The 27,900-nt window shown below is 37.5% G+C and overlaps 1 protein-coding gene across 3 annotated transcripts; it reads left to right on the top strand.

The window, feature by feature from the left end:
* LOC111610813 (transcriptional-regulating factor 1-like) lies at positions 1 to 26,681 on the top strand. 3 transcript variants are annotated; one of them, XM_023345760.1, is made up of 11 exons: positions 1 to 71; positions 16,601 to 17,913; positions 19,012 to 19,232; positions 20,720 to 20,922; positions 21,731 to 21,891; positions 21,992 to 22,095; positions 22,235 to 22,295; positions 23,556 to 23,644; positions 24,409 to 24,531; positions 24,660 to 24,760; positions 25,945 to 26,681. In XM_023345760.1, the coding sequence occupies exons 2-11, from the start codon at positions 16,632 to 16,634 to the stop codon at positions 26,468 to 26,470; spliced, it is 2,871 nt and encodes a 956-aa protein (XP_023201528.1). In that variant the 5' UTR covers positions 1 to 71; positions 16,601 to 16,631; the 3' UTR covers positions 26,471 to 26,681. The 3 variants fall into 3 exon arrangements, with proteins under 3 accessions (XP_023201528.1, XP_023201529.1, XP_023201527.1); XM_023345761.1 differs by lacking the exon at positions 1 to 71 and adding an exon at positions 12,696 to 13,185; XM_023345759.1 differs by lacking the exon at positions 1 to 71 and adding an exon at positions 13,220 to 13,453.
* Positions 26,682 to 27,900: the final 1,219 nt, after the last annotated feature.

The following is a 27,900-nucleotide window of genomic DNA, read 5'->3' as shown; positions in this document are numbered from 1 at the left end:
CACACATGTGCAGCAAGTAGCAGACCAAACACATTCCACTGTCATCTCTCCTCGTAATGACAACCTTACAGGTAAGACAATATGTTTCATCCTGATTGTTTGATGAAATTATAGTTTACAGAAGCTATAGCTATGGTAGTGACATAAACTTGGCATGGAAGAGCACCCGTCTTTACTTTGGCTGGTAAAGACAGGTGCACCTGGTTAATTTGGTTTGTCTTTATAAATGTTTGCAATAAACTGAAATCTCATAATTTGTTAATACATATTAAAATAATGTGTCTGAAATGCCCCAATTCCTGCTATTTTAGCCATAAATTTTATTATAATTATTAATCTGGTTTGATTCTTTCACCAAATAGCCCATAAACTTGACTCAGATATATAAACCATTCCCTTCAAAATCATAATTGTCTTCTACTGTGACAGTTTTCTTCTAAGTCTCAACATTACTTGTAGCATTTGAGTGTTGTTACCCACAACAGATTGGTGTGTACACCAAACAAGTTCTTACACAGAGAGGCTTAAAACCACAAGCTTGACTTTGTTCATTGTGAGCGTTGTTTAGATGTCATGTTACGATAAACCAGGGCCTCTGTGTGCCCCTGACCGAGATATAGTCAAGCAGCTAGGGTTTATTCTCCTTTACTTAAGCCCTATGTTTCATTCAACGTATTGGACGTGTGTCTTTTGTCCTTCCTCTTTGCTGAGGTTTTGACCCGTTTAAACTCCTGGACTGATTCCGCTGTTGTAATCTGTTGAAGTCTTCTCCTGGCTGAGGTGGACAAAACGGTAGATGGAGGCTTCTTCGTCGCTGCTGTTGCTATTTTTTGACTTCCTTTACTTTTGTGACCTTCTTTGACATCTGCAGTAGGAATTGGGGCAACAACCGTGTTCGTGTTTTGTACGTTAGGAAGTAGAACTTCGGAGTCGGTGCCAAGTCGGAGTCGGCCCAGATTAAAACACCATCTGTACCGAGTGAATTCATGGCTTAACATCACAAGTAAAAGGTTGAAAAAGAATCGAGTGAGGCTGTCCAACTATTTGTCGTAATGTAAGACTAAACCTCGGGTAGAGAAAACCTAACAGTATGCTAATGAGTTGCAGAACCATGTGGGACCGAACTACTGTGACAGCTCACCCACTGTCACAAAAACCTTAGAGTTGAAATGCAACATGTTTTCTGTTGCATTTCTTTTTAAAGCGTCTTTGAGTGCCCTAAAAAGCAGCATATACATTTGATATACTATTATTAATGTTATGTTTTGGTCATAAACTTCTTTTCCAACGGGTCTGTTTTAACTTGAAAACATTCTTAATCTTTGCTTTTGTTTGTAGAGCTAATGAGCAGGTCCATCTCAAAAGATTTTATATACTTTGTTTCATTTTTATGTAGATTATAGTTGACACCACATAAAATCCCAAACTCAAGTTTTTCTATTACATTAGACCTGTAAAAAGGATTTTTGATACAGAAATATTGTAACGTATATCCGTTTTCAATGCAGTATTTTATCGTCAGGGCTCCTTGTTCCATGATTTACTGCATCAGTGTGACGTAGCATGGCTGTGATCATTCTGCTGAGGCAATAGAAACCCAGCTTGTTTTAATAGTGACCTTTAGCTCATCTGCATTGTTGACTCTTCTGTTTTTATCTTCCTCTTTACAATACTCCATGGACTCTCTTTCAGATTTAGCTCAGAGGAGTCTGATGACCAATTAAACCCAGTAAAATTTTGTCATTGAACCAGATTTCAGTACCTTTAGCAGAGTTAGCAGATGCCACGTTCTAAAACACAATCATCTCTATAAAAACTGGTCAGCAGAGGGAAGAAGGAAGAGCTCCAATATTTCTGATTGCATTGACTTCAGGAAACGAAGTGGACCAACACCAGGAGATGACCTGGCACCCCAAATCATTATTGACCTCGCTAATTCTGGGCCTCTTCACCCTTTCTCTCTTAGATCTTGACTTCCAAATTACTTTTATGTACTTGGCCAATTAATACCCTTTTTGATGTTTTCGGTGGTTTAGAATTTGCTTAACACAGTCATCGTCTGTGTCTGCAGGCTCTTAAAGCACCGACTAAACAACATGTCTTGTGAAGCGCCACCAAACAATCCTATCAAGTCTATTGCCGGTGTGTTTTCCCTCCACTCAACCTTCCATTAATATGTTTGGATACAGCACTCTGAGACACCAACTTCCTTGGCGTTGTGTTCATTATGGATTTGGTCGCAGACTACCAAACTTCCCCATTATTACATACATAACATTTCTGTATTGAAATCGTTCTTTTAATTTTCAGAAACATAAATTATTGGTATGTAGCTGTAATATGTACATTTTTTATTACATTTTAGTTAGATCAGGGGTGTCCAAAGTCGGTCCTCGAGGGCTGCCAACCTTTTCAGCATGTTAGTGTTCTTCTTAGACCTTCTAACGAGCCATCATTTGATCCAGGTGCGTTAAACCAGGGAGAAAAGTAAAAAATGCAGGATGCCGGCCCTCGAGGACCGACTTTGGGCACCCCTGAGTTAGATGGTTAGCACTTTTCTGCAATAGAAATGTTCTTTAGCAGACCACAACAAGATCTTTGTATTTAATTTAATTTATCTCATTCTCTAATCTTCACTTACATAAATTTCGTTTATTAGAACAGCCGGGTTTGGCCCTCAGCATGGCACTATCAGTGGATTATCAAGTCTGAATAACTGGAAAGCTCGGTTTTTGCTTCAGACACACCATTCAACCTTTTTTCCACTGCGTTTCCTACATGAGTTCCACCTAAAGCGAACCTCACATGTCATGTGATGTTTTTTTTTCTCTAGCGGTTTCTTGCTTCGGTAAACTCGCTCTGCCATATAGCATCCGGAAAGCAGTCGCGCAGTGTCTCCCTCTTCAACCATGGAAACCTGTAGTTCCCTCGCCGTTGCTGCGGCGGCCTCCCTCGAAATCTTCCTCACATGATTACCTGCTGAAAACAGATTTGTGTTTTGGCGCTTAAGGTTTTTGCTTACACACCCTGAGGTCAAACCACCTACTTTTTTCTACGCTCTGTTTAGGGATGCTTTCCAGAAACTGAAAATCCTAAATTACTACTAAATGTTGCAAAATGTAAGTCCTGATGCCTTGACTTCCCTCTATGGTATCTAGGTTGTTCCTGTGTGATGTTTCTATCTTGTAACTTTGTGGTGTAGCTGTAGTCATGCAAACACTACCTAGTAAAAAAGAAAAAAGAAACCTTACAAAGGCAACCTCATAGCAGAGGATGACTAAAAGGTTTATCAAATCTAATCTCAGTAATCTGCATACAAATAAAAAAAAATAGTTTTATTAGTTGTGGTTGTCTGTGAAGATCAAGCACTTTGCAACCAGTTTTCTGGAAACAGAAGCAAAAAATCCGATGTTTAAGCAACAAAAATATTGAAAATGGCCACGTTTTAGTTTCCGACGTGTTAAAATGTCGTGAATGCATCACAATAATAGTTGCCTGCATGATTTGTTTAATCCTAAATAACCAGCTTCATGACTTGTTTACTTAATGGATATTATTTAATTAGCATTTTCACAATAACATGTTTATAGAACAAAAAGTACTTGGTATAAGATACATTAGACTCCACAGACTCCAGACTAAAGATGAGGTAAAAATGTTGGGGTTTTTTTTAACAAGAGCACATTTGTGCGTTGTTTTTGTTATGCTTTTACCTGCTTCGTCATCCTCCAAAATAAATCTAGCTCCAGCTTTTTTTCTCACGGTTCCGGTTGTTCTAAAATGTTTCATTATTGAATTAGAAATCAGTACTTTTGGTCAAAAAGTAATTTTCTTGTTGTCATTTTCTAACTTATGAAGGTCACACAGTGTGATTACCAGCTGCCTTAATACAACTTTTATTTTAGTGTGAAAGATTCGTAAGAAAATGTTTGTTGTGATCGTGAATCTTTGACTGTGCGGCGAGAATCTACCCCTGCAAGCCACCGAACCTTTTCTACTGAACACGACTTATGATTGAGATTTCATTATATAAATCTTAAGCAGTGGGTTATGTTGAAGTGCTGTAGAGTTTTTAAAAGTGTACCTTATTGGTCGACATTACTTTAAAGACATGTTTTCTTCTCTTTACCATTTTGAAGAGTGGCTAAGAGAAATGAGGCCACTGTGTCACGTCATATTTATTCTTGAAAGAAACAGGAAGTTGGGCATTGCTAATTAAATGTGTCTAGATTTATTTTAAAAGGTGAAATTATAAATAAGTTGCATTTATTTATTTAGAGTTTTTAGTTCCATCACAAATCATAGCACTTGTGATTTTGCTAAAATATATTTTTTTCACTTCTTGATAAATGTACTCAAACCAAAGGTTGAATTTTTAAAAATATTTTTACACATCTTTACTATAGGTGCCAGGAAAGTACAGAACATAAACTTAGTTTTAAGACAAATCAATAAATTAATTGTGGTGCATGAATATAACTTAACGTTGCAAACCCAATGTTGTCGTCAGTTAGGATTGTCCTGCTTGCTAAGTCACAGCTAACAGTCTCAGGACCAGACGTTATCTTTTATAACATCGGCGCCCGACTGAAAGTCGCTGAGCATTACGTTGAAAATGAAGAGGCGGCTTTCTGCTCCCATAATTCACATTTTCTTGGCCCTCTTAAAGTTAGTTTCTATTGGATCTTACTGATTAAAGCTACAGAGCAGATTTTTAATTACTAATTAGTGTTATAGTGATTTCCTAACCTACAGTTTTTAAATGTTTGTGGTTTTTATTGTTTTGTGGGGAACTTAGTTGAGCCTGTCTTTAAATTATTATTATTTTTTTTACATTTAGAGCACAGTAGCTGCCAGTTTGAATGAAGAAAGAAATATCAATCCAAACACAAATTTGAAACTACCAACTTTGCATATAAAAATACTAAATTTGCTAAATCAAATAGTTAAATTTTACCCAATACTCCGGAAGTACCAACATGATTGCAGATTCACCTTTCTGCTGGTTGACCTTTGTGACCTATATTTATTTACATGGTAGAAATCCAACATTCAGCCCTTTGAAACCACAGCCTGACTGAAGACAAGTGGTCTTTGTGCTTCAGTCTCACACTTTAAATTGATCTTACCGTATCATTACCTTTGCTCTGCACCTTACAATCAGAAGATTGTTTCCCATCTTAATGCCTGTTAAGCTTTGCAGATCTTTTTTTTTTCTTTTTTCTGAAATGGACACTGAAACTTTATTCAACATTTTTGGTGGATCTGATTGAGACTTTTTAATATTCCTTTGTACAAACTGCATAAATTGATGTTTTACTTATTTTTATGGCGTCGTTTACAGCTGTATTAAATACGAACTAACATCGCCACACTTCGTGATAGCTGCTTCTTCTCTCGTTCTGGCCTTTGTTGGCTCAGGAATCACAAATCTTGAATGATGAAAGTCTTTAAACTTCTTTGTGACTCTGAAGCGTTGCAGAAATGTGCAAGCGGTGGAGTCTCTGAACATTTTCTGGTTTCTGACACGAAAGCTCTTGTCAAGCAAGCCGTTGCATTACTTTTAGGCAGCTTTTCTTCTTTTTTTTTTTAAGAAAGTTTGCTTTTGATTTCAGGGAAACTTCCACTCCTTTCCAAACCTTTCCTATGCCTTTTTGCATTTTATTTAAATTTGTTAATGCCTGTTTGCACATATTAAGGTGAAATGTTTACTCCAAACTGCTGTGAAATGCATGGATAAACTTTGAGTGCATTATAATGTCAGTCCAGACAAATATTGAGTAGTCATAAAATTGTTCAGATTTTTATTTAAACAGAAAGATTACCGTTTAAAAAGCAAATGAATGCTTACTCTTATTATTTTTAATACATTAACTGTATTTTGCTAAATTATTTGTCTATATTGTATTTTTATGAAAAGTGGTTTGTAGTTTTGCTTGTGTTTCTTTTTTTGTCTTTCAAAAACACTTTCAGGTGAAGTTACCGCGTTCTCGTTTCTTCCATTACACGTAAAACTTTAGTTTATTCCAAAAACATTGTTGTGTAGCCATGATGACAGCTGGAAACTAAGCAAACATCAGTTACATGGGCCGACTTGTGTCTTTTTATAATGTCTTATTTGTTGTTTACAACTTTCATCCTCCATTCTGTTCCACTGTTCCCGGCAGTCACTGAGAGACGGAAGAAAAACAGACAGACGCAGACAGAATAAAAAAAAAAAAATTAGAGCCCAGAGAAATAAAAAAAAAAAAAGTCCAGAAGCGAGCGTCTCGTTCCCCCTCCTCTGCTCCCGCAGGTTTTTGAGTTGAATTTGAGAGAAAACCAGAAAACGTTTTCCCCCGTGCCGACTCCTCCGCACTCCCCCTTCCAACCTCTCACATCCTTTTCATTCACACATTTTTCATTCGACTCTTTTCTCAACGTTTGCCTGCTCATACAAACATGAGACTCATAGCAGGATGTGCTGAAACACGGCAGAAAATATTTCAGAAGACTCCCTGTACTCTTTCAGTTAGATTTTTAGACTTCGTAAAGCAATGATATCTGGAACTGATGCTTTTTTAGTGTTCATTTTATTGACAAATAACTATTTCGAGTGCTTAAATTCGCTGTCCTTTCTGCACCAAAATATTTTATTGGAATTCAAACGGATCTAATTTAAAATGAACAAAACCAGAACAATTCTTTTGTGCGTCATGTTCTGGTAGTTTTGGGAAACCGTATGGTGGGTCGAGTTGCCGTGCAGCATGAGAGACAAATTTCTCTGCAATTGGAGGAAAACTGGATATTGCTCAGGCAGCAAATTGGGCATCCTAAAACAATGAGACAGGAGGGGAAAAGTGAAAAGGGGGAGCAAATCTAGACAAACATGCACAACATTTCTGAAATCAACAGCTTCAAAAGATTCATTTTGCTGTCGCTGCAAAAATATCTGCAGCGAATTTCAGGTGCGCTGCCTGAACCGAAGCTCAAAACACACTCGGTTTCACATATGAACATGAAAGTGGTTCAAGCAACCTCTACACTTATACGAAAAATTTATTTATTACAGAATTATACTTGGGTGGTGTTGATTAAAGTTGAATAAACTAAGCAAACAATCAGGCAAATGGGCCAGGATCTGACACACAAAGCTTTTTATTCTCTGTGACAAGAAATCATTCAGGTTTCCTTTACATCGTCTGTGCACAACACGTGGTGCAAGAGAGAAGCGCTGAAAACACTCATACATTTAAAAATATGCAATAGATAATTAAAAATGGACTAATTTAATGTTAAAATAAAGCTGTAAATGTTGATGGATAGGTAAAAGTTAATGGCGAAAACTGTTCATCAATCTTGCAAGAGATTTGATGAATGTTTGCCATTCAGTCAAAAGGAGAGATGAGTATTAGGAGATGCAGAGAAGTTGATGGGTGCAGATTTCCACCAGGACTGAGAGGTTTGTGCACATTTTGTAACAAATTTCACTTATTCAAGTCAATTTTGTTAAGATAGAAAGTTAATATTGATGTTTGTGAAGCTGTGGTTTCGTACCAGTTTGCAGGAGCAAACCTCAATCCAGGGAATCAAACTGTGCAATGGTCTGGAGAGAGATAATAAACATTTACATATTTAAGAGAATGGTAAAAGTTAGTTTTTTGAAAAATTATGAAATTTTTTTCTTCTTTCTGCTGCCTTTCATTTTATTGATTTGTGCATCTCTATTTTATATAATTGTCTTGTTTTTAATGAAATTAATAAATATCAAACAAACTCATTGGACATTTTTCTCGACTGCAGCGTTTTGCAGCTAGAAATGTCATTAGAAATACAACAGGAGCAAGCAATTGTCTTCGCTTGTCAAAATGGCACGTTGGGGTCAAGATTGACGGACTAATGGTGTAAATATGGAGGCCATCCTAACAAATTAACACTAACTGCACTTCTGTATATCCTTTCACCCTGCAAACCTATTTATACGATTTTACAGTGTTATAGATTTTAACATCGTTTTGTTCCCTCCAAAAGTAGTGATATTGTTTATGTATCAAAACAATCACAAATCTCATTGTGTATAACATTTATATATATGTTGTCTACATGCTCTGTTGTTTTTGCAGCAGTAGGAAAATAGTTTTGCTTTTCTGTTTTGAAAGAGCGAAATAGATTATATTAAATGGTTATTATAATAGCGTAGCAGCGCCGTAATGTCGTCCATCAGTTTGCAATTTAGTTGAAATTGTCATTAAAAATAATATTATTTTTTTGTTTGTTTCTGGCAGGAAAAAAACAAACTGTGTTCATGATGGCTACCCAAAGATATGTTAATACATCACACAATAAGAGAGCACATTTTTATGATCTACAACATTTTCTTCCCGATTAAAAGCAGGATATAAAATTCAATCTGATGCAGAGAAATGTGCTTGTACCTTTAAGGACTACATGTTACAGAAGTGTAAACATGTCTAACCTGATCACGTATGCTAATTTTGAGGTTATTCTGAATGCACCACATTATTATCTGTAACACATATTAATGATGAGGTTTTCAGGAGTGTAGTCTCACCGAATAAATGACCTCAACATTAACAGTCACCTTTACGCCCACTCTGATGCTCAGACATCGAAACTGATTCAGGTTTGCAGTGCTCTGTGTTGGGTCGTAAATAAGGAGAGGAGTTCATGTGCTGTCTCTGGCGCTCTGTGTTACGATTATAATAATTACGATTATAATGAGAGACAAAACTAGACAAGAATACTTTAAAAAGGCTTGTTATTTATCTTTACAAAAATAATAATAAAAAAAAGATGTGAAAATATTTTTAGCAACAATCTGCACAGGCTTCATTCAGCTCAAGCAAGATAAGTGTCGTGTTTGTTAAAATGAATTATGTATAAAGAAAATCGTGTTAGCTTGGAAACCACAGCTTATAACCTTTGTTTATAAAGTTGGTAAAACAGGGCGTCAATTAAATTAGTTCACTTTTAGATTTTCTCCTCTGACCTACAATATATTTATTATGTTTCTACAGGTGAATGCTGGCTTTTCTATTCTTTTTCTTAGCTAAATGTCTTTAGCGTCAAGCATCTTCTGCTGTCTTAATGAGCTAAAGTTAGCGTATGATTGGTAGCTCTGTCTCACTATCTGAAAAGCTTTGAACTTGACTCTAACTTCAGCGTTGTGTTATCTACCCAAACAAGTTTTGAACTAATTTCAGGTGAATGGAAATGAGCCGTACTTGGTTGGAAACAAATAAATGTCTAAATAAATGTCTGTTTACTTCAGATTCTGATCAGACTCTAAAATTCTTATTCTCCTTATTTTAATCGGTCAAACACCAAATGTACTTTAATATGGATTAATATTAAGGTATATTTGTGGAAACAGATTATCTCAATGCAGAAACTAGCAACTAGTCTTAACGGTTCAGCCAATCAGTGCCAAGGAAAATAAATGCCGCTCCTGGATTGGCTGCTTTGCCAATGCCAGCCAATAGAGAGAGCGTAAAGTAGTATAGAGCCAAGGTATTTCAGCTTCCCAAAATGCATTTTGTTTAGAATATTTTAGGCACAAATCCACAAATTGGCCAGTTTTCCATGAATAATTTGCAGTTGTATAGAAATGTATCTCCTTTGCTCAAGTTATGTTGAAAAAAGTCTTCTAAACAGAGAGAAACCACCAAAAATATGTATGCTTTTTCCATATGCACTAAAAGACTTTATCTTTTAAAGACTTATTATTTAAATAATTTGTTTATGTATGCATCACTTTAACTAAAAATGTGATTTGAACAAGCATGTTAAAAATAGATCTTTATATACACAGCCTAAATTTATAAGGCCTAAAAGATTAAATTATTGAAATTAATTGAAGTGAAGGCCGTTTCATGTCATGTTGATGGAGATTTTTGCATGTGGGAAATTATGTGGGTCTGCTTGTGTTGTCTGTTTTGCATCAGAACACAAAGATCATTGTCTGGTTCACTCCTGAAACGGACATCAATTTACTGAAGTATTGTGAAATTCTCAGAAAAAATATCATGGCATAGTTTAAACCATGTTTAGGAGTTTAATTTCTTGAGTTTAATGCAGCCTTTCAAGGCTATGAGGAAAATATTTAACTGTGATGCTGTTGCTAAGAATTGCGATGATGATATCAAAACCTCTTCTTACACATTGACCACATCGCAGCCACTAAAAATAAAGATTAGCTGTGAGCAACTGACCACATATAGTATATTATGAACATACAATAATACTTCACTGTCTAAAAGCTTTGAAGCAAGATTGTATTTATAGAAAGCAGATCCGATGCTTTACAATAATTATAAAGTACTTTCTTTAGAGGAACCTGATATGTGAGCTGTTACGTTTGCATTTAAGCTGCAACTCTCAGCCCTTCTTTACGGTTAATATTTATTCCTCAGTGGTGTGATAATACTTATGCATACCTAAAAATACATAAGGAAAATTGTGCATACTTGTTCTGATTTTTACAGATTTCCTCCACAAACAGCGTAGAATGAAATTACGTTGCACAAGCTCACTGAAAAATGCATAAAAAACATCAATGCTGTGTTTAAAAAGAGTCATGTGTAGTAAATAAATATAAAATCAGTCGACAATACATATTCAAAATTACTGTTCAGGAGAAATGTTCATTGTGCTGTAAATGTTGTTGATCGATTTGCAGAGAGTAGTAATCTACAGAGTAGCAGCCATTTCTGTGCTGTTTGGCAGTCAGAACCTTCTGGATCTGTACGCCGGGCTACGCGTCAGGGACTGAGATCGGGTTCTCACGTGTCTCTTGGAAGTTACTTCATAATTTTGGGCCTTTATGTTTGTATTTTGTAATGATATAATCCAAAATACTCCTCTCTAAATGACATAAATAGAATAAATAAAAAGGTACAGCATACATCCAACTTTGCAAAAACATTTTCCTTCCTTTAAATTTTTACATTTTACTATCAGATATCCTCTAGAAATAACATTTTTGCTGACTTTAGAGCTGTACTGATGGAGTTACGTCTAAGACGCTTCTTTTTTTTCTCTGCATAATGAGTAATTGTGCAAGGCACTTGAAAGATGCAGGGATTTTTTTCATACAGCCCCCAAAATAACTGAAAAGAAGTGAGACCGGGACCAAGATTTTCGTTCACACTGCATGTAAGACGAATGCTGCAACACTTACAGATGATTTGACAGTTAAAAAGGAAAATTATAAAAACGTTTCTGTATAAAAATTTATAATTCTTCCTGGTTGAAATGTGTTCATCCTTTGACTTCCTCGTTTAGAGTGACAGGCACATCGATCAACGTTTCCATTAGAGGTCAACCATTCCATCTTTTTAAAAAATGTTTCCCCGTTTGTTACCACAGTGCAAAATCAGAGCCAATAATTTGTGTTTTATTTGCTATTTTCATAGCAAATCATTTTCTCTTAAACATCGGTGTACTTGAAGGCTTTAAAGTCACGTTGACGTGTCGTGTTTACGGATTAGCCTATTGGAAAAGGGACAATAATGTTGGAGATAGTTGCTCCAGCAACTTCTGCTGGTCAAACTTGTTGCCAGTAAAGCTACTGGTGACTGACTGTAGCTTGACGGTAAACTTGAATTCTGCTGATTGTCTTCTGCAAGTTGCAGCTGTTTGACATGAACATAAATTACATGCAAATTTTACACCTTGGTTATCAGTCAGACATGGTCAGGTGAGAGAACGCTGTTTTAAAAAAATATATGTATATACTAAATATGTGCGTAATTTAGTGCCAGTTCAGACTCAGCAAAGTTAATAAAATTAAACAGTTTTAATGTTATCCAGAAATTAAGGATAATTGGCAGTGACCTTTGATCTGCAAGCAGCAGAGATAATCAAATTAACGCTTAATAAATTATAATTTATGTTTACAAAACAACTATAAAACGGAGGATTTCAGAGCAGCTCCATCATGCCTCATAAAGCAAAAAAGGAACGTTTAATCTGAAGAGTTTACAGCTAATATTTGAACTTTACCTACGTTTTTTTTTTATTATTTAAATAGAGAAAATAATTTTTACAATGGGAATTAAATATTTTGTTATAATAAAATTAAATAAATGAAAAAATATATGTAGAAAACTGTTTAAATAAATAGTAAAATATACTACAGTAAAATCTAATTTAGTTCTATTTTCATATTTATCTTTTAAATCAATTTATAAATAGAAAATGTATTTTTTATTTTATTAATATTTTAGATTTGTTCTTGCTGTAAAAGACATGAGGGCAGACTTTCAAAACTAGTGCAACTCAAAAACGATGAACACATGAATGTCTCCAGTCTGTAAACCTGCATGTCTGTGACAAAGGTCATCAAATTCACTCCAGTACATCTGGACTCGCTGGTGGTTGAGCTTGAGGTTGACTGTGTAGGTGCTTGAAGGTTTTTCTCTGCTCGTTAAGGCTGACTTAACGAGTACAGAGAGACAACGTGTTTACAGGTGTGTGCTGTGTGTCTGAGTGGGTGGGCGAGTGGGTGGGACCACTGGGTGTGTTAGAGGGTTCCCTGAACCTCATCGTTTGTCGCCGTCTTCTTCCTTCCTGTTTCGTTCTTTTTCACTTCCTGTCAGCTGACTCAGCCCGGTAGAGTCTTGATCTGGTAAACATCTGGTCCCTCTGCACACACACACCCCCACACCCACACACACACACACACAAAACGTTAAGCGTAATTAAGACATAGGGATGGAGAAATTACCCCACTGAGATAAATCACAGGATGTTTCACAGTGCTGAGAAAAGTGACTTAAACGCACAAATAATTTGCACCAAACTGGAAGTCGTTGTTGTTGTTTTTTTAAAGTTTTATTTTTTTGGTACTTTTATTTGGAAAAGAAGATGTTTTTTTGGTGCATCTTTGGGTCAATTTCGGAGGAAACCGAATGGCACGTAGATTTGAAGAAAAAAAAAAAACAAAGAAGAAGAAAGAGAGGACAACAAACGCTTGGTGAGAAAGAGAGACGCAGCGATGTGGGGACGAGCAGATAGACGGAAAGATATACAGAGAGATGGAGGTGGGGGGCAGAGAGATAAAGATAGCTAAAAGGAGGGAGATCCGTCAGCGTTGTTTCCTCAGGATGTGGTTATCACGACGACGCAAAGGCAGTAGAGGCAACATCACTACCCGCTGGTCCTCTTTGACACCTGCAACAATGTGTAAGTATGAAAGTCAGGGTGTGCGTGTGTGTTTCAGTCTGACAAAAAAAAAAAAGATGTGTGTGGCCTATGGTTGGTTTTCTATCCATTATGATGGGTGTGTGTGTGTGAAACACACAAATAGGAAGGACTCGAGCTAAAGGTTGAAAATCACTTGAGACAGTGAAGAGCTGAGGACCCAGAGACGATGATGAGGACAGTGAGAAGGCGAAAACATGAACAACGGGAGGAGAACATATGCGAAAAGGAAATTAAGCGCCAAGGACTGGTAAAGAGAAAAAGCTCAGAATATATACAGTGTATTTGTCTCTTCATCGCTTCATCTGACTTTGTTCTTTCTCTTTCTGACTCACTCAGTGTCCTATTTAGAACAGAATGTGGTTTCATAAGAGACAATGAAGAAAAAGACAGCCAGGAACTAAATGTTTAGAAGAAATGAGCAAATGTTTTAAATTTAACAGCTCAAAGATTTGCTTATATGGAAACGGTGTGAAGAAAATATTTAAATCAAGTTTTGCTGAATGGAAAGTTATGTTTGTTAAAAAATGTTTGTTGCTTTTCCCGCCGCATGACTTTGTGTAAACAGCTACATTTAATTTACAATCACGCCTAACTATCTGATTCTTTTGTTTTAGTTTTTTGAACTTTGCTGTTTCAGCTTGAAAAGGAGCTGATAAAGCGTAAATACTCCAAGTGAAACCCTTTCTTTTAAATGCAATGCCAACCATTTAGATAAATACATTTTATACATTTTCTGGAATTGAAATTTAGTAATTGTTTTGCAGATGATATTGCAATATCGTCTGCTATTAATGGCCACAATGTAACTTTTGTCTCTAATGCGAGAAAACAGCAAAAACCATCCTTTTTGACAGTTGTACTTTGTGTGGTTTTAATTTTAAGTCTCCCCCTCATTGGTTGGTTAAGCGTTTGGCCAGATGGTTTGATGTTCTAAGACTCACTCAACATCCTGCTTATTACCAGATACAAACTTGGGTATTTTTCAGTTTTGGTAAATGCAGTAAGTTTTCCTTTTTTAACTAGGGTTTAATAATAATTTTCTGATTACTTCTGTTTGGCTCCAGATCCTGAATTGAAGCGTGGGAACTTTATGGGAAAGTTACTTCAGATGACTTGCTGTAAAAAGGAAGCTGTCAATATGTGATCCAATCTTTACCAGCTTATTTTTAAAAATCACAACACAAAGGACAACTAAGCAAAGCTGAAGCAAACAATTTTGTCATAATGGAGAATTTTGCGTGAAATTTCTCAAATTACAAAACCCCTAATCCACACATGCTAAATATGCAAAGGGGATGTACTTTGTATTTTATTGAAAGTAGACGGAGATTAATTTGGTTTATGTTTATGCATGGTTTCTTGGATTTTCCAGAACACTATTGTTGCTGCTTTTAATATTTATTTAGTGGCTTTTTTGCTCATTTTTCATTGCCACGTGTATTTCTGTGAAAACATAACAAACATTGAGAATATTTTATGATACAGATGACCAAAACTACGTTTTACTTCAGATAGACTACTTTCAGTCTTCTCTTTCAAAGCTACACGTAACTAAAAATAAGCTGTCAAAGAAGCGTTTAAAAAGCAACCGACGAGCTGCATCGTGGAGAACTAGAACTGGTCATTTATGCACATAAAGTCTGTTTTTTAATATCATTCTTCTTGTCATGTGTGCATGATATGAAGTTTAATGAGTCAACATAGAAATCAGTGGGACTCCTTGCAGTCTTTTGGAGAAATAGGATACATGATGTTAATTTCACGCAGTATTTGCTGGGAGTTCTGGTACAAGAAAAAAAGCTTTAAAATGAATTTATCTTCGATTGCAGTAGCAAAGAATGAAACTTTTTGAGGAAATCCAAACTTTTTCAATGTATACTTATCTTTTGTCTAATGTGCCTTTCTGTTTACTCGGGGTATAAATGAAACTATATTATTGTTGCTGTTGCATGCGTTCTGATTTTTATGAGAACAGAACAGAGATATCTTTTATTGTCCCACAGTAGGGCAATTCATGTGCAACAGCAGCAGGTTAAAGATAGGTGGAAGCATGCAGATATAAAAATAACAATAGAGGCACAATTACTGCATAAGGTTTACAGACGAGTGAAGTGATTTAAAGAACGAAATGTACAGGAAGAGCAGCTGCTGGGAGGAAGGATCTTCAATACGCTTCTTTGTGCACATAGGATGCAGCAGTTTGGCGCATTGGGTGGGAGACATTGTCCAGCAGTGATTTTATTCTAGCTACTGATTTCTTATCCCTAGATATCAACTGATTTATTTATATATATACAGTCGTAATATTAATTAGAAGGTTTACAACTACGAGAACTGCAGTTTATTTTTGCAAACAAGCTGTGGAGAGGAAGGTAAATAAGGCTAAAGAAATCTCCACCTCACTGATAAAAATCTATTTTAACTTAAAATAATGCTGCTGGAATAAAATATTAACTTATTTTAATTTTTTTAAATAAATTTCTACCAATAAATATCACATAAATTGTAAAAAGTGAATAAAGCCATAAAAATAATTTTTTTAATGTCAAGTTACAAATCAGTGAAACGTGGTTAAGATTAGAAGCTTCAATTTGTTTGAGCTTAATGTAAAATATTACACAATGTAAGCAAACACTTTTGATTAATTTGTACAAATCTTAATCGAAATATTCTAAATGGCTGCAATGTCCTTCTGCTTAATAAATAATATTTGTATTATTAGGCATTTATGCAAAAACTCAAGTTGTACAAAATTGATTTATGAGCATTTTCTGACTCTGAGGGGACAGACAAAAAATAAGTGTGATTTCCTACAAGAAATGTACATATACATGTCTAAATACATGTTTAAATCCAATAAATATCTGTATCCAGGGTAGTAACTAGTTACATTTACTTCCGTGACCTTTTGGGAAAAACACAGTTTTTTCTTTTACTGGAGTCATTTTACATTGACGTATTGTTACTTTTAAGTGAGTAATATTTCTGGATTTTCTACCCACTGTGAGTAAATTCACCAAGTGAAGAAGAAACTTGTACTAACCAAAAATTTACCAGACACAGACACACACCTGCAGTTTGTGTTAAAATGTCATAAGTCTTATATTGAAAATAATTGATTTAGAAAAAGATATTTCTCTTTCCTGATTTTGTTTATTTGTAATTATGATGAATTATTTTTTTTTTTGCTCTTTAAGGTACAAAAATGTACACTTTTTGGTCTGTCTGATTATGTATTTTTAAGATACTGAATGATTAATATTTTGATCAGTTAGTGCTTGAGTAGGCTTTTACAAATACATTTTTACTATTACTTGTGTAAAAATACGTTGAAGTAGTGCTACTCTTGCATGACTCTCCCTAAATTTCTCTGGTTATTCTGTGTTTCTTGCAGGTATTCTAGCAAAACCAAGCACACTATCACCATGGAGGGTCGCTCGTCCGCGCAGTCCTTCTCCAACCTCCAGCATCATCGTCACCGTCCGACCTCTTTCCCCCTGACCTTATCCGGCTTTCAGAGCCCTGATGCCGGGTACCCGTCCTCACACTCCGCCCAGGACTCCCACGACCAGTATGGAGGCAGAGAGGAGCAGTCCGCGGCCTCCTTCCTGACATCAAACACCTCATCTGGGGTGAGGAGGGCGAGCAGTGACAGTGACAGAGTCTTCCTCACCACCAGCGGGAGTAGCGTGGATGGAGATGCGGGTTTGGGAGGACATTTTGGTGGCGAAAACAGACTTGGCGGTCACTTTGACAACTCATGGTACGGAAAAAAGGGGATCTGGGACGACGGGGAGAGTGGAGAAAGCGCTGCGGATGACTTCCACAGCAACACGAATGATGTGTTTTGCATGATGAACTGCGCTCCTGAAGAGGGAGACAGGTGGAGGATCAGGTCAAACTATAACAGTTATGGACAAGGAGAAGCCGTTTGCAGCAGGGAGGTCGGCGCGAACCACTTCGGTAAGCAAACTGCGTCCTTCAACAGGACGGAGTCAAAGCTGAGCAACCATTACCCAGGAGGAGAGGAAGATTACGGGTCCAGCTGCGGTTCGGGAGAGGATCAGCTTCAGCCAGCGGAAGGTGAAGGGTCATGGCTCACTGTGTCACCAACAGGGGAGGCAGAGGTCGGCAGTCCGGCAGAGCGGAGGTGGAGAGGAGTGGCAGACGCCCACAGCTTGGGCTCGGGATCACCTGTAGGCATCAACACTCAAAAATTGGACTCTTTCTCCGACGCGTTCCTCCCCCAAAGAAGGAGACGATTCCAAATGCCTCCTGAAAGGGATTCTGGACATATCTGGGAGAATGGACTGGAATCAGTCATGTTGAGGCATAGCTGCTCTTTCGACCAAGACACCTATCTTCACCCCTCCTCTTCCTCTTTGTCATCTTCTTTCCCCTCCCCACCCTCGTCGTCTCACCTCATGTCTTCAGTTTTGAGTCCTCCACCCACTCCGCTGCCTCCTCCCTCCCAGTCGCCCTCCAAAGCAGACTCTCCAGGCTCACAGGGAGGGGCAGGACATGTGGTTACCCAGGGCGCAGAATCCCTGGGCGGACTTCAGTTTTTCCCACCTCGCATTCAGTCTGCTGGGATGATCTGGAAGTTCCCCCTGCTGTCGCATTGCTTCCCACAGCCGGCAGCCGACCAAAGCGACTCCAAGTGTGGCCTGAGGTCCTCTCAAGGTGACCAGGCTGGGAACGCTACAGGTAGAAACATACATTAAGCATGCTTTACTTATAAAAATGTAGAACAGCACGCACCAGGTCTAAATGAAAGGAGTTTACTCTTAGGTTAATACCCACATGTAAATTTACGGGACGTGTGGGTTTTTGTGGGTGTGCTTGTGAAGTTTCCCATTTCCCACATGCAAATCGCAGTTTCGCTTTTCACGTCTGACATTTTTTTAAAACTTCAGTTGAAAGTTGCATTTTTCCCTGATTTTCAACACTTGAACATTTTTGCACGTTTAGTAGAGTTAAATCAACTCTGTGCTGAGTTCGTTTCGTCCTTCTCAGAACTTGTGTTAAATCTTTCAGAATTATTTCAACAAGACATTAACTACTTCAAGTGTTTACATAACTAAATATTTTGTTGAAGTAACTCTGAAAGAGTTTAATTAACATCTGTTGCGAGAAAGACTAAATAGACTCACCCAAATTTGCTGTCCGTTTGCGTCGCTATTGCTTTTAAAACAGGCCAAGGACTTTAAAAAAATACTCAGTTTTTTTTGGCAATAAGTTTACGTTTTTGGGTTTCACAAAGACTGGTAAGTGACATTCGACTGAAACTACGACCACCTAGCAACCCCAGTAGACCCCAGCCGGTCACCTAGCAACCTGAGTTGAGTTCCAGCTGGTTACCTAGCAACCTGAGCTGAGTTCCAGCCGGTCACCTAGCAACCTGAGTTCCAGCATGTTTTGTGGGCTGGTTTTATGCACCCACTTATCAGTGGCTGCTGATAAGTGTTTGGTTCAGACTACTACTTTTCATACAGTTGTATAATTACTCACCTGTTTGCCGCCATTTTCACGTTGGAGTGTAAACTTTGAGGCCAGCAGCAGCTTAATTGAATTTAAAGTGACAAGGGTCCAGAAAACGGCTCATTCTGCTCAATATGAGCTTTAACTGAGCAGGCTAAAAAATGTAATGAACATGTTTTGTAGCCAACAGATGTCTTCTAACCTTTTCAAGGAAGCATAATAGGACAGTTTAAAATTTAAATGAGTGAACAGATCTGCTTCCGAGGGACATGGTTTCTCTAGCCTTTTTCTAATCCCTCCTTGTTTTTAAATTCATGTCCTCAGCCACTTGTGACGTTCTCCAGTCTCCTGAACCATCATCCCTCTCTTCTTCAACCCATCGCTCATCCCTCCATGCCACCAGTCCATCCTCAAATGCTCCTTTCTCTCTTCCCTTTCACCCATTCTCCGGGAAGCATCACGAAGCCACGGAAAATGTATCTACTTACAAAGTGGCCCAGAAAATAAAGACTGAACCAGTCAGTCTGGACCAACAGCATCCACAGGTACAGTACAGGGTTTTGTTTTTATCAGCACCAGTAAAAAACAATGAGAATAATTAAAAGAATTATTGGATTTTTGTTTTTTTATCCGCTTTCTAGTTTAGCTGCATAAAAAATGAGGGTGCGTTTGTAAAATTTGCTAATTTGTTTGTTCTCATTGGAAAATCAGAATCACTTTCTGTCCATTGCCAGTAAACCAGTTCACAGGGTAGGAAATTGTTTTGATGTAATGATGCAAAAATACATAAATAAGTAAATAATAAAATAAAATATGAATTTCAATAAAATAAAATCCAACTTCTGTATTTCTAGCAACCTTAATGATATTATTTGACTGACACGACTGAAATAATCAGTGTGATCCTTGAATTTGAGATTCTCCGGGTTTAATTCTAGAAAGACGACTATATAATGGCTAGCACAACTACAAATATCTGCTTTAGGTAGGCCAGGTGGAATATTAACAACAAAGAATGGCATGGAACTAAACATGTTGTTCGAGAAGAAGCAGGTATGTGGAAAACAGAAAGAGGCCGAAGAAAGATCCCTGAGGAATGCCACATTGAGGACATCCAGTTGTTTCAAACTTAACTTATAAAAGTTGTTTTTCTCTTGTAATTTCTCCAGTAATGAAGATCAACACATTTACCCCAATCAAATAGGATTCTTTTGTCTTTCCCATTTTGTAGATGGTTAAAAGAATCAGTTACTTCTTGTTTCCCCGCTGATTAAATTTGCTCAAATTAAAAGTTGTATTTCTAAAAGCTGGAGTGTCAGATTACATTGCTCCAGTGAAAAAAATACATTTTAGCTTTTTGTTTTTATTTTTTACAGAAAATGCTAATTATGGCAGGTAAAACAAGTAACAGGGGAATGTATAAAGTTTATGTTTTGAAGATTTCCTGTACTTGTTTTTGTGCAAACAAGCAGCACAGGAATGGAGCAGCCCATTGTAGAAGCTGTCAGTTTGAGTTTGAATGTCTACTGTTCAGTTATTACACAGAAAGCAAGTGATCAAAATCGTAACATGCCACTGCGATTGTTCAGTTTGACTTTAGAAACATTATCACAGATTGCATTTTAAAAATTTGCAGCCCATGTTTGCATATTGCTATCAATTTTAATCAACTAAACCCGGTAAACAGGTTAGCAGGTAGGCAGGCGGCGCTTGCTGCACCTGGAGGAGCTTCAACTTTACTACAGATTCCAAAACCACAGCCTTATTTGTAGACGTGTTTAACAGATAAGGCGTGTAAATAAGGAGGATGGAGTGTGAAAGGTGGGATGTCGTTCCTGCCGTAGAACGAGGCTCATGTAGGCACATAACGGGAAGTTATCTCTGCTCTTCTAGAGAGGAAATGATTTTGTTTGTTCAGATGCAAAGATAAGTTACTATTCCTCTCTTGACCTAAATCTAACTTTACTCTGTTTGTTACATTTGCATGATTATAAAGAAGCAGTAATGGTGAACTCCTCGTCTTTTTTTGCAGGAACAAGCTAAACCCGTCTACACTGGGAGGCCGTTTCCAAGTATCCTTCGATCCAAAAGGGCTCAGAATTGGAGCCGCTACACTCCTCGGCCGCTTCTCAATCCTTCCCGCAGGGCCACAGGCCTCTTCTCGACCCTTTCGTCTGTTCACCGCAGGGGGGAAGAAACAGCGTGGGCAGAGGAGGAGGAGATATGTGGGTTACCGTAAGTAAAGTACACAAACAGGCCTTTCTGCTTTACAACACATCACACCTGGTTTTCTAGCTGAAGAGGCGCAGCAACAGACAAGACAAGTTGACTTGTATTTAGGCCAGTTGCAATAGATTTATTGTGAATAAATGATGATAATTTAAGAGAAACTCAATTATTTAGACTTGCGTGATTTATTGTTTTTCTCTTTTCTCTCTTTTTATCTAAAACTGGATGACAGATGTCTTCGGTCTGGTGCTTTGGACTCAGTTAGCTCATGTGTAAAAGAATAATTATGTTTACAGAGACTTCATAATTCATTTTATTTTTTTTGTTTCTGTTGTTTTGTTTATTTATTTTGGATATTTTCAGTTCCAGTGTTAAATGTTTTTTACAATGTAAAGTTTATTGATCTTGCATTATTATGCCATTACTATACATTACGTTACATTATTATATTACTTGAAAATGGTCTCAAAACAACAATGTTATCATTTATTGTAATAATTTAAGAAAGATTTATTATCCAGTAAGACTTGTAATCATGACAGGTCTATTAGTGTAGCACATTCAGCAACAAGGCAGTTCAAAGTCCTTTACACCATAAAAACATAATACAGTAACCAATTAGGAAACAAGCAACAAACATTACATTTTCTCAAAAGCTATCTCCAAAGTCATCAAGCCAACATACATTAAAAATTATGATCAATGTTTCTTTAATGTTTTTAATCCCGGAGAAGTTTCTCAGGTGATAGAAGGCTGACTGCCTTTATGTGGCTCTGAAGGTTCAGAGGTCACTAGTTTGGTGTTTTCTTCTCAGATATGTCAACGTGGGTCCAGACTTCCAAGCCGATCTTCCTCCTTGCGTTGGGGACGGTGAGTGTCCGGCTTCCTGGGTCTCGGAGGACGACTCCCCTCCAGAGCAGCTGGTGTGGAAACCCTGGGACGAGCTGCAGGAGAGCACTAAAGTTCAGTGCCAAGGTAAGCTGCAACACCTGCTGGTCAACTTTATTTAAGCTTGAATGAAGCCCCAGTTGGATGGAGTTTACATTTTAATTCTTTATTTGTGTTTTATCTATAGTGGAGAAGCTGCTGTCTATGTGCAGTTCCAGCTGCCTACCAGGAGGGGGCAGTAACACAGAGCTAGCGCTGCACTGTCTCTACTACTGCAAGGGGAACACAATGGTAAGAACAGATGGTTTTATTGTCTCTCAGGGGATTTTTTTGTTTTTAAAGGTTTTACCCATTTTATCCTTCTTTATGAATCGTTCCTAAGCTCTGTGCATCTTTTCCTTTTATTAATTTCCATTTGTTTGTTCTGCAGGCCGCTTTGGAGATGCTGCTGTTTTCACAGCCCTCACCAGTAGCAGACTACCACTACTCAGGTAAACTCTCAGTCTCCCTCTTTATGTCAGTACTTCAGCTAAATTAATCTTTTATTGCAATTCCAAAATCCGAAAGTGTAAAATGTAAGACATCAAACGTTTGATTTTAGTTTTTGAAGAACTATAGCACACAGAAAAAAATATATATATATATTTTTTTTACAAACTAGTGATAAACGTTTTGGCTCTCCCTAAAAATAACTAACAATACTTGACTTTCTGTTTTCCAAGTGTGTACATTTTACATGATGGACTCTTAGCCACTCTTCAGTATGGGAAAGACAAGAAAACATTTGTTTTTCAAGGAAGTCAAATGGTTGTTTATCTTCATAATTCTAAAAGGAAACTACCTACTGCAAACCCTTATCAACAGTCAGAGTGCATTTAAGTTTTATGTGCTTGGCTAAGTCTTATACTTAGACATTTAAGTAAAAAACTTATAAAAAATTATATTTTAAGATACCAATAGTGTATTATCTTCAACTATACAGTAGCTACCAAAAGGTCTCTTACCACCTGACACTTTGCACAATTAATTATGTTACAGCCAAAATCTCTGGTGTATTTAAATATGTTTATATCTATTTCAGGTTTGTTGTTCAATTTACTGATTTAGCCTCATTAAAGATGTCAGGCTTGATTTCATGAACCAAGCCAACTCCTTAACCAGATATTTATGCTTTATTCAGACAAAAGGTAAAGCTGTCTTTCCTGTTTTGTTTACTAAAAACACAGGAAAGACTTACCAGAACAAGTTAGGGTGAGCAAAACTTTCCTGAAGCATTCGCCAACAGCTATGAGAATTGGTATGCATGTGAAAAAGAGGAACCCGTTTCTGCAGCTTGTACAGTAGAAATCATTGTTGTAGGCTGAATTTCCTCCCACTTACATCCAATCCTCTCACCCGTTTAATTCCACAAGGAGCCCAGAACAAAGCAGACATTGTTGTGTGTCAGTCAGGTGAGTATTTTCCCTGTAAGTAACAGTAGAGCGGCTCCGTAAAGAAACAGCTTATTGGTGTTTAGACATCTCAATTTCCTGACAGATTTACCGACCATCATCTGTTTAGGAAAAAGTCTAAAAACAAAAGTCTTCAAGCAGCTGTTACATTAACTTATGAAATTATATCTTTGTGCGTTTTTCCACACAGCAGGTAATCACATCTGCATCCCAGCATGTCATGCATGATAGGAAGACCTTGTGGTATTTATTTTCATTGTTTCTGCGGTCCTGTGTCCCCTCCCCCTTCTCTCTCTACAGGCTGTGATTTCTGGACAGATACTGAGAAGAATCTCTTCCATGTGGCTTTAGAGACGTATGGAAAAGACTTTCCACTCATTGAGAAGACGGTAAAACAATGACACTGATATTCTTTACTAGAGCTGGACAATAAATCAATAACGCATGTCGCGATGTAAATGTGATCAATATTAATAGATAAAACATCTGATAGAATTTAATATTTAATATATATGGAATATCCATTGCAATGCACGGCATTCTGGGAGATGTAGGCAGAAGAAAGTCTTCAGCTGCTCAACCTCTCAAGGCCAGTTAAGCAATAAATGGTTGGAGAAACTCCAAATTTCCAATGTTTTTTTTAGTAAATTTCTTGGATTAATATCAAAATTTATTTATTTTTCCCAGCACATTTTTAACTCAGAAATTTCACTGTTTTTTTCTTTAACATTTTTTTTAGATCAATCTCAAAATTTCTGAGTTTCTTCTAGAAAAGTTTTGACTTTTGGAACTCAAGAAAGTTTCTTCTTTCTAGAAAATTTCTGGGATTAATTTAAAAAGTTTTTTGGTGGAAATGAACTTTTTATTTATTTATACAGTGCACCAATCGGAGGTTTGTTCTATAAAATAAAAATAAAAAAATAGTTTTATTTCAAAACTAAATGTAACTTTGTGCTCATCATTTTTTGGATTTGTCCTCCTCTTTCTTCTGGCTGTGGGTTTTGTTTTTCATGCCCGTACTTGTTCAGGTGTGAATGATTCAGCATTTTGCTCACAGCATAGCAGCTCGTTCAGCTGGAGAGAAAACTTCTGTTAAACACTGAATTTCAGTCAGAGTCTGACAACATGGACACTCTGCTGCTGCGTGTTGCAGGTCAAGACAAAGACGGTGTCCCAGTGCGTGGAGTTTTACTACCTGAGCAAAAAGCTGGTGGACAAACAGAAGAAGCAAAAAGAGGAGGAGATCAGAGAGGCGCAGGAGGAGCTGCAGAAATGCGTAAGAAAAAAATTCTTGTAAAAATGGTTTTGCCTCAAGCATTCAGAAACTGAGTGAAGTGCTTTATGATTATGCAACGTAGTGAGTCAGTCGGAGCTTTCCAGCTCATAAGTTGTTGTGTTTCACAGATGACGCCCCTCTCCCAGCCACTGGAGAGGCCGTTTGCTCTGGAAGAGGCGGTTCCTGTTCCTTCACTGGCCAGTTTCTTCCCCTGCAAGCTGTGTGGCAAGTGAGTAGCACCAGCTTTATTACACTGCAAAAATCCAAATCTTGCCACAGATTTTTGTCTGGTTTCCAGTGCAAATATCTTAGTACACTTGAAATACAACAAAGTAACTTTTTTTACCAAGAGGTAAGCGGTTGTTTTAAGTTAATAATTTCTTAATATTGATGAAAAGATACTAGCTAAACTAGTTATAACTTGTAACATCAGAGGAACTAGTACTTTTTAAAACGAATATTAGGAAATTATTTACTTAAAATTGACTTATTATGCTTCCGTGAACAGATTACGATATACAAAGGTAAGGTAAGGTAATTTTATTTATATAGCACATTTTCAGGAACAAGGCAATACAAAGTGCTTTACAGGATTTAAAAGGAAATACAAACAAAATAACAAACCAAAGGAAAGAGCAAAAGAAGAAAAAGATAATAATGTTGATCCAAATTAAATAAACTAGATATTCCTATTCAGGATTGGTAGATAAGTATAAGTAGGTATCCTCTGGTCTAATTCTTTTTCTGGGTTGGGAGAATAGGATTCTAAAAAGTAATTGCTAATTCAGGTTTTCTGGGTTCCAAAACATGATCATTATATTTTTTGCACAAAATGTTTGTTAGATAATGAGATTTCAGTCTGGTCAGTTCTATTTTGAGCTGTTTCAGAGTATTCTGTAACTTTAAATCCAGTAAAACTAAAGGCTTGGAACTCTGCTGGGGTTGCTAGGTAACGGGCTGGAACTCTGCTGGGGTTGCTAGGTAACGGGCTGGCTTCTCTGGGGTTACTAGGAGAGGGGTCATGCCTGCTGATTTGTGAGATTATATTCAGAAGGTTTTTGAAACGGGTCATTTTCCAGACACCAAAAAACATAACCTTTTAATCAAAAACTGGTTGTTTTTTTATTTTTTATTTATTGCTTAGGCTGTTTTTAGAAGCGGTTGAGATCCAGATGGAAGTATAAAATGATAGTTTCCCTTTAAATAACTCCTGTTTTTTGTTGAAAAGTTATTTGTACATTTGTTTTGTCTTATTTCAAACGTACTAAAAACTGGACAAACATACTTGGTCAGATTTTGTTTTTGCAGTTTAAAAGAAGCTGCCAATACAAAACCCCTGCCTTTGCCTCCAGGGCGAGCCCAACACATGGTTTGGATTTATTCTAAATCTTCTGTGTCCTCTCTTTTCTCCAGAATGTTCTATAAAATCAAATCCAGGAATGCTCACATGAAGATCCACCGGCAGCCTCAGGAGGACTGGACCGACAGGCGGCTGCAGCACCAGCTCCTCACGCAGCGTCTCGCCCTCAGCCGCCCCGCCAGCCTCATCCCCAGCCCAGGAAGTAGCCTGCTCCCACCCCAGGCCTCTCCAGCCAAGGCGTTTTCCACCCAGGGCCTCGCCGCAAACGGCATCAGCAACCTTGACAGCGTCCACAACGTCATGACCAACAGCGGCGCCGTCAATCCTAACCAGCTCCTGGATCCGTGCTCAGGTGTGACCTTTAGCAACATCACTCCTGCAAACTCCCATCTGATCGCCATGAACAGTATCGATGCGTGTGATTCAAGTCGAAAAGACCCGAGCGCACCTTTCCACCAGCCGTGGAGCTCTTTTGGACTCCTTCTTCCAGACATGTCTTCTTTTTATTGCGTCCCAGACGGGAAGGAGGAGGTGGGAGCCGGGCCGGTGGAGGGGAAGGAAGCGCTCAGCTGGCAGTAGCATTACTACCAATACTCTGATTATCTGTCAAACTTAGTGCTTAATTCAACCTCATTTTTTATTCAAACTTTTTTTACTTAAAACAAACACACAAAAAAAACATTTTAACAACTAAATGTTGGGATTTTGTTGTAAATTTTGTCCTCAAATTTGTTACATATTTAAGTCATTGTCATTCATCTGAGATTTTAATAAAAATGTGACCTCATTATTTCTTATTTTACGTTGGTTTTTTTTTGGCTCCTTTATGTCGACAGGTGTGAAACAATAGCAGGGATCCGAATGAATGAACAATGTTTTCAGTGTTCATGGAACCACATAATGGGCCAATATTGACACTAGCACACAGTTTCATTTCTAACTTTCATTTCTAACCATCAACAGAATCACCTTGTTGATGGTTAACCTCTCTTATTGTGCGAACATGATTTGTTTGAATCTTGCAGCATAAAACATGGTTTTATTATTGTTACGTAAAAGCATTTTCTTCTCCTGGACTACCAGGTGCACATTTCTGCTCTTGCTGAAGTGTTGCAAGACACTCTGTGCCCTTTGACCTTATCTTTCTAAGGGTTACATCTGAGAAAGTGATAACTGTGTTTGCATAGATTCATGATCTGTGCACAGATCTGCATGTATGCAGATAAAAGTAGACCCTCCCTCTGACAAAAGTCCAACATAGCTTGTCTGCCCTCCTTTCAGTTTCTAACAGTGCACCTCCCACTGAACACTGCAAAAACACAGAATCTTACAAAGTAGTTTTAGGCTTATTTATACTGCAAATATCTTAATATATTTAAATAAGGTTAAACTTATATATAGGATCTTGTTTTAAGTTCATAAGTCCTAATAAGTACTAATTCATTGTCAGTTTATTTTACTTATAACAAGGGGAAAATTACTTTATTTATTTATTTTTTACCAATATTAAGGAACTACAGACTTAAAACAAGCTAAGACAAGCTAGTTTTGTCTTAAGTGCACTAAAAACTAGACAAACGTACTTGGTAAGATTTAGTTTTTTTGCAGTGTTCAGAGAACGAATCAAGTGCTGCTGCCTTTATTCTGCAGCTAAATCCTGTGTTCACTTAATAATGCTGATTTTTGTATTAAAATGAAGCGATAGCTAGCAATCTCTTGTGAACACAAAAGTAGGAGGAAACCTGGTGAAACAGCAGCAGCAGAGTTCAGTGTTGGCCTTTTCTGACAGACAGAGGGGGGCTGCATTTAGCAGCCGAGTGGGAATCCAGAGAGAGAATGAACAGAGAGGTTACTGAGCAGTTGGCATTCACCTTTTCAAAGGGAGCAACTCTTTGCCAAATGACTGAGCATGTGCCCCAAAAGCCCAATCCCAGCGTCTCCCATGTGTTGCTCTCCCATTTTTCCCAGAACAGGGCGGTGACAGTGAATAAAACATGCCTGCTTAATTA

The sequence above is a fragment of the Xiphophorus maculatus genome, chromosome 14 (genome assembly GCF_002775205.1).
Source record: "Xiphophorus maculatus strain JP 163 A chromosome 14, X_maculatus-5.0-male, whole genome shotgun sequence".
Classification (NCBI taxonomy): Eukaryota; Metazoa; Chordata; class Actinopteri; order Cyprinodontiformes; family Poeciliidae; genus Xiphophorus; species Xiphophorus maculatus.
This window is presented reverse-complemented; position numbering and strand designations above follow the sequence as displayed.

What these genes read in the sequence shown, in the direction of transcription:
- LOC111610813 (XM_023345759.1), top strand. Translation starts at nt 13,401, where the DNA reads ATGAACAACGGGAGGAGAACATATGCGAAAAGGAAATTAAGCGCCAAG. An exon ending in GAGGAGATATGTGGGTTACC is followed by an intron (nt 20,923 to 21,730) that starts GTAAGTAAAGTA and finishes TTTTCTTCTCAG; the next exon opens with ATATGTCAACGTGGGTCCAG. An exon ending in AGGAGGAGCTGCAGAAATGC is followed by an intron (nt 24,532 to 24,659) that starts GTAAGAAAAAAA and finishes TGTGTTTCACAG; the next exon opens with ATGACGCCCCTCTCCCAGCC.